The 10,533-nt window shown below is 57.5% G+C and overlaps 1 protein-coding gene across 1 annotated transcript in view; it reads right to left on the bottom strand.

The window, feature by feature from the left end:
- Positions 1-10,307, bottom strand: part of APC2 (APC regulator of Wnt signaling pathway 2) — a 44,385-nt gene extending 34,078 nt beyond the window's left edge. The window contains exon 1 of the mRNA XM_075902697.2: positions 10,178-10,307. Within this exon, the coding sequence (XP_075758812.2) occupies positions 10,178-10,231 (54 nt within the window). The 5' untranslated portion in view covers positions 10,232-10,307. The remainder of the gene's footprint in view (positions 1-10,177) is intronic.
- Between the last annotated feature and the right edge of the window lie 226 nt (positions 10,308-10,533).

Below are 10,533 nucleotides of genomic sequence, written 5' to 3' on the forward strand. Positions count from 1 at the left end.
GAATCTTTCATGGAAGAAGGTCTGATTCCTCCAGCTGGCACAGGAGGCCAGAATATCCCTGGACTCAATGCAGCTCTTCCAGTTTACCCCTGCCGAGGCCGTGACCTCTCTGGCCCTGCCCCTCTTTGCCCCACACCTTGCACCGTCATTTACACCAGTCATCCAGGTCCTTGGGCCCACGTCCGTTCTGCCCCGGTGCCCATCATCTCCCTGCGCCTGCAGCTCCTTCAATGCACCGCCGCCCACGCCACAGACCGACGAGCCGCACCAAGGGTACGAGAGGTCGACAGCAGCACTGGGTTGCAGCGTTTCTCCTGGCCCGGCTGCAGAGGGGGGAAGCTCACACAGATGGAGAAGGCAAATTCACACCAGCGGCCGGGGAGACACCCCACCCCCAATGAAAGCGGGATTGGGGTCCAGCTGGGTTCTAAAGAGCCACGAGTCACCCTGGAGTTTCCTTTGGGGGGGGGGGCGATTTATCAGCTTTGATGGCATTTGCCAATCTTCCTTCCCTGCGCTCGCCTTTCTCGCAGCGGGGGAGAGGTCCAAGCTCTCTCTGACGTCAATCCATGTGGGATTGACCTTCTGCTGCAGGGGCGGAGACAACTTGCTTTTCAATTCGGGCTGGGGGGTGGAGGGGCCAGAATGACTAGTCACACCCAGGATGTCTGGGGCCCTACACAGCTGGGGCCCCTATCTCTGGCAACAGCTGGGGTGGGGGGGGGATGATATTTTACAGGTGGGATTTCATAATCTTCAGCAAGGCACTTACGAAATAAGAAAGCAAAATTGAAAGCAACGGGGGGAGGAAGAGGCGGGTGGGTGAACATTAAGACCCCGTAGTGCCCCACACTGGTGCATATCATAGAACCATAGAATCCTAGAACTGGAAGGGCCCTCGAGAGGTCATCGAGTCCAGTCCCCTGCCCTCGTGGCAGGACCCAGCACCGTCTAGACCATCCCTGACACGTGTCTGTCCAACCTGCTCTTCAGTCTCTCCAGTGACGGAGATTCCACAACCCCCCCCCCCCCCAGGCAATTTATTCCAGTGTTTCACTACCCTGGCAGTTGGGAAGTTTTTCCAAACATCCAACCTAAACCTCCCTTGCTGCAATTCAAGCCCATTGCTTCTTGTCCGATCCTCAGAGGCCAAGGAGAACAATTTTTCTCCCTCTTCCAACACCCTTTTAGATACTTGAAGACAGCTCTCCTGTCCCTTCTCTGTCTTCACTTTTCCAAACTAAACAAGCCCAGTTCTTTCAGCCTTCCCGCATAGGCCATGTCCTCTAGACCTTGATTCATTCTTGTTGCTCTTCTCTGGACCCTCTCCAATTTCTCCACCTCTTTCTTGAAATGCGGTGCCCAGAACTGGACACAAGACTCCAACTGAGGCCTAATCAGCACAGAGCAGAGCAGAATGACTTCTCCGGTCTTGCTCACCACACTCCTGTTCACACATCCCAGGATTATGTTTGCTTTTTTTGCAACAGTATCACACTGTTGACTTATGTTTAACTTGTGGCCCACTATGACCCCTAGATCCCTTTCAGAAGTACTGCTTTCTAGATAATCTCCGCATATTTTGCAGGATGGCCCTGGTCACAGCTAGGGATGTAAAATCCTATTAAATTAGTTAACCAGTTGAACATTATGTTTAATGGGTTAACCAACTAAATGGGGATGGGCAGCAATGTTCCCTCTTTTTTTTTCCCCATTTAATGTGCAGAATAAATTTTATTATGTGCACTGAGGCATGTGTGAATGTGCACCACCAGGATAAACATCTGCTGCCAGCTGTGGGCAGCTGTGAGTGCTCTTCCAGTCATCTGAGTGTTTGAATCTCCCCTGGGTGGCCGCCCATTCGCTCAGCTTACAGGGAGCGTTAGCAGGCAGGCTGGAGGGCCCACTTCCACCGTGGGCAGGGGCTGCTCTGGCTTTGGAGTGCTCCTGCGTGCAGCACACCGGACCCAGCAGGTGGCGGGCGCCAGTGCATCACCGGGTAAGGGTGATGCTTACCGGTTAACCATTCAGCTCCCTAGTCACAGCTGTTGAAAATCACCTGCATGAATTGCTTTGTACCAGGACAAAATGTGTCCATTTTCAATCAAGGAAGATGAACCAGCGTCTGTTACTCACTTGGGCTATGTCTACACTGGCGTGATCTTGCGCAAAAACTCTTTAGCACGAGAGCTCTTGCGTTAAAGTAGTTGTGCAAGAGAGCGTCTACACTGGCATGTGCTTTTGCACAAGAGCATCCGTGCCAGTGTAGACGTTCTCTTGTGCAAGAAAGCTCCAATGGCCATTTTAACCATCGGGCTTTCTCGCGCAAAAAATTCATGTTGCCTGTCTACACTGCCCTCTTGAACAAGAACAGTTGCGCCAAAGGGCTTATTCCTGAGCGGGAGCGTCAGAGTTCTGGTGCAAGAAGCCCTGATTTCATACATTAGAACGTCAGTTGACTTGCACAAGAACTCGTGGCCAGTTTAGACAGGCAGTAAGTTTTTGCACAAGAGCAGCCGCTTTTGTGCAAGATTGCACCAGTGTAGACACAGCCTCGGTGTTCTCTCTAGGCATGAATGCAATCCCTGATGAAGACACCCCCTTTTGCCCCTTGAGGTCTATGCCCCCACCCTATGGATTTAGGGCTGGGTTTTCAGGAGGGGACATCACCCTCCATTGTCCCAACTGTCTGGGTTCTTCTGAATGCCTGACCCTTTCCGGGGCCATACAGTCAAAGGGGACCGTTATGCTAGAGCAGTCTGCCCCCTGCAGACTGCGAACCCCACCCTGCAACGTACGTGAGTCAACCGGCAGCATGTGTCCGATCCACAGCGCCTCTTTAGGAAGACGTCCACTTGCAATTTAAGGACTTGGAATGATGGAAATGCTAGAACACCGCTAGGTCGGTCCTTGCAGGGGGGTTGCTTGGCTAAAATGTGTCCCTTATTCCTAATCTGCATTTGTCTAACTGCTGCTTCTAACCATGAGATGGGGTTTTCTTCACACAGCGCATGATCAACCTGTGGAACTCCTTGCCAGAGGATGTTGTGAAGACCAGGTCTTTAATAGGGTTCAAAAAAGAACCAGATAGCTTCATGGGGGTTAGGTCCATCAATGGCAATTAGCCAGGATGGGTAAGAATGTTGTTCCTAGCCTCTGTTTGTCTGGAAACGGATGTCAAGAGAGGGATCACATGATGGTTCCCGGTTCTGTTCACTCCCTCTGGGGCATCTGACACTGGCCACTGTCAGCAGACAGGACACTGAGCGAGATGGACCGTTGGTCTGACCCAGTCTGGCTGTTCTGATGTTCCCTGCTAGATAAAAGAGCCGTGTACTAGGGAAATCTTTTCATCACGGAGGGTCTGGAAACCATGATCAGCTCACACTTTCAACTCTGCTGTGGCTAAACGAGATAGATTTTCTCTCTAGAAGGCATTCGAGCCCATGTCAGGGAAAAAATAGATCGACTCCTTTTTAATGAGCTTCGATTCCTAGCCTAGCTTCTTTCCCCCTTGGCCTCCGCGCCTGCCAATGACAGACGCAGAGCTAATCCAGGGAACGTCTCATGCCCTTCGTGTTGCAATATCGTTTTCGTTCATTAAAACAATCCACAGTATCCGCTCCTCTGCCCCACTCACAAGACACGCCTCTGTTTTTCAGGCCAGAGGAATTGGTGAATAACGCAATCTACGCAGGATACAGAGTGCAGATAAAAACCAGTCCCACTCTTTTCATATCATGAAAGTCAACAAATTGGGCTACAAATTTCACCTTTTCCCCTACTAAATAGTAGGCCAGTCATTAGCTTGGCCCCCTTGGTAGTCACCCAGCAGAAGGCTCTTATTAACAAAGGAAGGCTGGCCTAGCAACTAGGGTATTGGATGGATGACTAAAAAGATCTAGGTTCCATTCCTTGGCCTGTGCCAATCACAGCGGTCTGTGCCTCAGTTTCCCCACCAGTAAAATACAGGTAGTAATTCTTCCTGACTTCACAGGGAGCAGATTTGTACCTCGGGAAGAGGCAGTGTTGCCTAATGAGTAGGACACTGACCTGGAAGCAGGCCCCTGGGTTCTATTCTTAGCTCTACAAATGACTCAGGGCTTTCCCCCTCACTGGGTGGCAGTTTCCTCTCCCTGCCCCCTTTGTCTGTCATAACTAGAGAGCTCAGAGGCACTTTAGGGCAGGCCCAGCCCCTGGCTGGGAGCTGGCGTGGCACTTCAGCTGCAGCCACGTAGCACCAATAACTACCACCTGGATCTTGCTGGCTGGCCCACAGCCAAATTTCTGTGCCACCCTCCCAGTGCCGTGCCACATTGTCCACCCCATGCTGTAAATGCTTGGCTGATGTAGAGTCCCAGCCCTAGGTCTCAAAGCGCTTTACAAAGGCAAGTCAATGTCACTGTCCCCATTGTACAGAAGGGAAAACTGAGGTGTGGACAAGTTTTATGTCTATTACGGGGGAAGCATCAAGTGCCTAATAGACTCTCCATCAGCACCCTCTGACCTCCCCCGGCCTGTGATGGGGGATTTAGTCTGGGGAACCTGAGCCAGTCACCGATTTTTATGGCCAGAAGAAACTGTTGGCTCACCAGGGACTCCTGTATTGTGCCTCATCATGTCCCCCTGGCTCCAGCACGTCTCCCAGGCAAGCATCTGGGCAGAGAACTCGACATCCCAGGCCAGGCTCTGCTCCAGGCCAGAAAATAGGCTTGGAGCTCACTCAGCCTCGCTGCACCCGGTGCACACGTGCGCTCTCTCGCGCCCCTCCCACCCACCGCAGCAGGCTGAGCGCAGGAGCCGCCATGTACGAGCAATCGGAGGCCTGTTCTATTTCAAGGTTCTCATCATTATCCGTTAATGTCATGTTCTCCCCGGAGGGGGATTGAATTCTTCGCAGCTACGTAATTCTGCATGTCCTCGCCAGCTCCTGGTTAGTCACCGCAGGAGTTTTCCTGCAGGGTCTGAGCACCAGTTATCACCCCCCTCCCTGATTGTATGGCTTGGGAGAAACTGAGGCACAGAGCCGGCATAGGACTTGTTCAAGGCCACTCAGAGTCAGGATTAGAACTCAGGGCTCCTGTGCTCAAAGCACCGGCACCAAACATTTCACAGCCCTCAGCAGGTCTCCCCCTCACCCCCGACTTTCTAGATCCCTCACCCTTGTTAGCCACCATCTTTCCGACTACAGGCTGGAAGCCTAGTGAGGGGGAAGGGCCTTGGGGTGGGGGAATCATTTAAGCTACAAGAAAAAATATTGGAAGTCAAAGTCTAACCTTCCCCCACCCCACCCCACTTGGCAGGGACTGTTCCCCCATGTATGCCTCAGTTTCCCCTCCCACTCTTTCCTACTTCAATTAGAAGCTCTTTGGGGCAGGGGCTCTACAAAAAATAGACCCTCGCTGACGTGGCCCCTGACTGAGGAGGAGAAAGGCCTCCCACCTTCCCCTGGCACACCAGAGTGAGGGGCGGGGGGCAGGCTAGTGGCTTTTCAGTGCTCCCGCTCTGCGGAGGGATGGGGGGATGGAGCCTCAGGGGCCAGATCCAAGCAAGCGGGGGGCCAAATCCAGCCCCCGGGCCATAGGCTCCCCACCCCTGCACTAGATTTAGATGCCCATAGTAACTCTTTACACAGCAAAGGCCCAACCCCCCACCCCCAGAATCCAGCACCATGGACAGAACCTGGCCTCTCTTCCGGGATAGGCGCCCTATGGAAGAGGTCAGGCCCTGAAGCGCAGTAGCTGGGGTGGAGCATGCCAGTGTGAACACTCTGGACCCACGCCCCGGAGATAATTAGCATTGATTGGCATCACCATGTGCCAGCCTGGGGAGCTGTATTGACCCGCCCAGAGGGGGTGGGGAGGTCAGGGGGCTGGAAAGCCAAAACATCTGGGCAAGTTGCAGCTGTCCCTGGCTGAGAAGAAGAAAGACCCTCCCCACTCCCCCCCCCCCGCACACCAGCACCTGGGGGCCCCAGACTTGTAGATTTTGTGTGCTCCAGCCCCACAGGGAGGCAGTGGGGGGGCTGGCATGCCAGCGCCGGCTCCCCAATATTGGGAAGCGGCCCTGAGCCTAGGGGGCCGGATCCAGGCAAGTTGGGGGCTACATCCGTCCGCCGGGCCTCAGGTTCCCCACCCCCACCCTAGTGCTTCAACCTCAGCCAATAGCAAGAGTCTTTCCTAAAGTACCTGGCCAAGACCTTCTTGTCCCCCCCCCCCCCCCACAGGTTCCGTTCCTGCAGGGCTAACCCTGCAGTGGGGCACTCGATCCCCACCCAGGAGCACGGGGGCCAGAGGGGAGGGCTGCGGGAACAGGACGGGACCCCAGCGGGAGAGGGGGGTTTATTCTCCAGGGGAACGAGGGGCTGGCGACAGCGACCGAAGGATGACAGAGCCGGGCCCCTCCGACCCCAGCAGCCGCAGTCACACGGGTGCCCTTGAGAACGGGGTGCAGAGAGCTGGGGGGGGGCAAACAGCGAGGTTACAAAGGGGTATGGCGGGGGCAGGGGGAAATGGCATCTGCTGCTCCCTGGCTTCAAATGGGTGCAGGTCCAAACTCAGACTCATGTCCCCCCTACCCCTGGGGGCACCCTCCAGACTAGACAGGCCATCCCCAGTGGGCCAGGGGCTGCCGGTCACCCCTAAGAACTGCGGCCGGCAAAAGACAGGGGGGGGGGAGGCTGGAGGGGAGAAGCAGCATGTCAGACAGACAGCTCCTCTGCCCGGCAGCCCCGGCCCCGGGGGGCATTAAACAAACAGCATGTTGCTACCAGCGTCGCTAATTGACAGCGGCGAAGGGGGACCCAGCTGGGGGAGAAACCCAATAACCACAGCACAAAGCAGCCCCTGGGGAGGGATTGCCGGAGAGCTCCCCCCCCCCAACATCCCTGCCCATCTGGCAGGGCCAGTGACACAGCAGCGCTCGGTCCCCAGAGCCCCAGAGCAAGCAGGCCTGGTGCTCCAGGAAGACGGGGCGGGGGGCGGAATGAAATACCGAGGCCACGCTTAACGGAGCCGGCCCCGGCCTGGGCATCCCTGTGGCAGCCCCCCCTCCCCCCGCCTGCCAGTGGCCTGGAAACCTGCCGCAGCCTGGGGCGCTGGGGCTGCTCATCTGGGTTTGCTCCCAGGCCACCCACGCTCAGCACCAGGCAGGTTCCACCCGGCCCCAGAACCAATCCAGAATCGATCCTTCTGCTGGGCACCCCATGGGCAGCCTCTGCCAGCGCCGGCCCTGAGGTGGGAAATGTTACCAGGGAGGAGAGACAGGAGAGGAAGGGGGAAAGTGAAGGGATGTAGGGCCAGATCCTGATCTCAGGGGCACTCGGGTGAATCTGGAGTCACTCCACTTAACTTAATGGATGCAGGGCCAGATCCTGATCTCAGGGACACTCGGGTGAATCTGGAGTCACTCCACTTAACTTAATGGATGCAGGGCCAGATCCTGATCTCAGGGGCACTCGGGTGAATCTGGAGTCACTCCACTTAACTTAATGGATGTAGGACCAGATCCTGATCTCAGGGACACTCGGGTGAATCTGGAGTCACTCCACTTAACTTAATGGATGCAGGGCCAGACGCTGATCTCAGGGACAACCAGGGACACACCCTTGACTTCCGGATCTGGCCCTCATGCTCAGCGAGGCTGGGGCACATTCAGAGCCAGACCCCTGAGGACTTGAATGGAACCATGCCAGATTTGCACCGGTGTCACCGAGATCATGATGCAGCCCCCATGAGGAGATGCCATGGGGGGGGGGGGGAGGCCAGAGCTGACCCTAGTGTGAATTGTATAGGAGCAGAGCAGAGGTGCTAGGGATGGGAAGACCAAAGGTGGTTTTAGGCCCATACCTAGGGGATGGGCTATTGGCCTGGGGCTCAGAAAATCTAGGTTCTATTCCCGGCTCTGCCCGAGACCCAGTGCAAACCTGCTCCCTGCCTCAGTTTCCCCTCCTAGTCTTTATCTCTCTGCCCTCTTGTAATTGCAAGCTTTGGGACAGGGGCCTGCCCGTTTCTTGCTCCATGCAGGGCCCAGCACGGGACGTTTCACAGCCTGGACTTCCTGCCCCTTCAGGCACCCCCTGGAGTCTCGCCCGCGGGGCTGGCCTGTGATTCGGGACCTGGGAGGGGACCAAGGGAAGTTATTCTGCTGGGAAATGGCTCCGCTCTGTTCTCCAGGCCCCTGGCTTTGCACCAGGCATCTGGCAGCCACAGCCGGGGCTGGGACTGGGGCTGAACAGAAGCCGGGCTGGAGGGGAACAGGCTAGTGGAAGAGAAAATAGCTTGAGGCAGGGAGAGGACTGACTGTTCCCTACGCCCTAGGATCCCCCCTCCTCACCACACCGGGCCCGGCCTGGGAGCACCACCCAGAATTAGAGGGTCGGGAGCCCAGGAGAGTCCGTTCACCCCAGACAGGGAGACGGAGCCCTGGCCTGCACAACCACCCTGGGGTCACGCCGGTTCCCTGTAAGCTGAGCCCCCGGGCGGCCACCCAGGAGAGAGGCAGGTGCTGCCCAGCTGATGGGCAGAGCGCCCCCAACTGGCAGCTTGGGTCCCCTGGGGGTGCACATCTGCACATGCCTCAGTGCACATAATAAAATGCATTCCGCACATAGATGGGGGGAAATGAGGGAACATTGCTCCCCATACCTGCTACTGCAGCTTGGGCCCCCCCCCCAACATCCGGCTCTGCTGAAGTCCCTCAACCCCGCCCCCGCCCCTCGGGCCCGGGTCCCTCACTCAGCAAAACGTCAGTGCCTGGGAAAAGCGGCTCCCCCCCCCCCCCGGTATTTTCCACAGGATCCGGGGACCCCAGCGTGGGGCGGGAGGGGAGCGCCTGCAACGCGCCTAGCGCCGCCCGGCTCCACCCCAGAGGCAGCTGCAGTCCAGCGGGCGCGGGCGGGGCTGAGGGGAGGGGCGTTAGGAGAGCGGGCCAGAGCCCCTCCCGCTGTCACCCCCCTGCCGGGAGGGGGCTGGAGAATCACCCGACCGACCGGGGACAGGGACCCGCAAGGCCGATCGGCTGCCACGGGTCCCGCTGCCTCGACAGACCCTTCCCCCCCCCCCCCCGCGGCTTCCGCAAAGCCCCCCCCAGCCCTGCTCTGTCCACGCCCCGAGACAATGCGCGCCCCGCGCCATGGTGCGGGGGCAGCTCCGCTTCGGTTCTGCGGCTCCCCGGGTTCTCCAGCCTGGCGCCGCCGGCCTCAAGCCGAGCCGGGAGACGCGTTCTGCACCCACCTGCCCGCCCCGCATCCCTCCCTCCCTGCGCGCTACGGGGGCCAGGCCCGGGGGAGACGCGGACCCCGCCGGGCCCCCTCGCCCCCAGAATAAAACAGGGCGGGAATCAAAAGCCCCAAGGCCCTCGCTCCATGGAGACACCCCCATCTCCAAACGCCCCCCCTCTATGCCTCTTGCAACACACACATACACATCACAGCTTGCAGGGACGGACACACACACACATCACAGCTTGACGGTCACACACACACACACACATATCACAGCTTGCAGGGATACACACACAGATCACAACTTGACGGTCACACACACACCACAACACACACATCACAGCCTGAGGGTCACAAACACACACATTACAGCTTGCAGGGATACACACACATTGCAGCTTGCAGGGCCGAACAAACACACACACACACACATCACAGCTTGACGGTCACACACACACACACACACTCATATCACAGCTTGAGGGTCACACACACATCACAGCTTGCAGGGAAGGACACACACCTCACAACACACATCACAGCTTGAGGGTCACACACACATACACACACATCACAGCTTGAGGGTCACACACACATACACACACATCACAGCTTGAGGGTCACACACACATCACAGCTTGCAGGGACGGACACACACACACACACATTACAGCTTGCTGGGACGGACACACACCTCACAACACACACACACACACACACACATTACAGCTTGCTGGGACGGACACACACCTCACAACACACACACACACACACACACACACACACATCACAGCTTCAGGGTGGCGGCTGCTCCCCTGCTTAACATGCAGCTCAGGTTGGCAGCCAGAATCCAGAGCTACCAGCGGGGGGGAGAGAGAAAAATCCCCCCTTGCACCCCCTCCCCTTCCTCCGCCGCCCCCGGCCGCCCGCGACCCGCCCGCCGCCCCGCGGTACCTCATCGCCGAAGAAGGCCGAGTGCAGGGCGGAGAGCAGCCAGAGCAGTCCCATGGAGCTCGCATCCTGCAGCAGCCGGCGCCGCGGCTCTGGCTGGCTCCTCCTGAAGGGCTGGGTCCTGGGAGTGGAATTTTTTTTGCACGTTCCCGGCTCCCGGCCCTAGGGGGCAGCAGATCCCACTTGGCGCCCGTGAAAAAGTGTGCAAAGGAGCGTGAGGGGGGGGGCTGGTGAACACACAAGCACTGAAGAGACCCGCCAGGGGGACCCGGGCGGCCCTGGGTCCAGTCACCTCTGAAGCAGGGATGTTCCATGCCGGTTAATTGAATAGTCGGTGAACCTCATGAATTCTTATCGGT

The sequence above is a fragment of the Pelodiscus sinensis genome, chromosome 32 (assembly GCF_052426305.1).
Source record: "Pelodiscus sinensis isolate ZL-2025 chromosome 32, ASM5242630v1, whole genome shotgun sequence".
Taxonomy (NCBI): Eukaryota; Metazoa; Chordata; order Testudines; family Trionychidae; genus Pelodiscus; species Pelodiscus sinensis.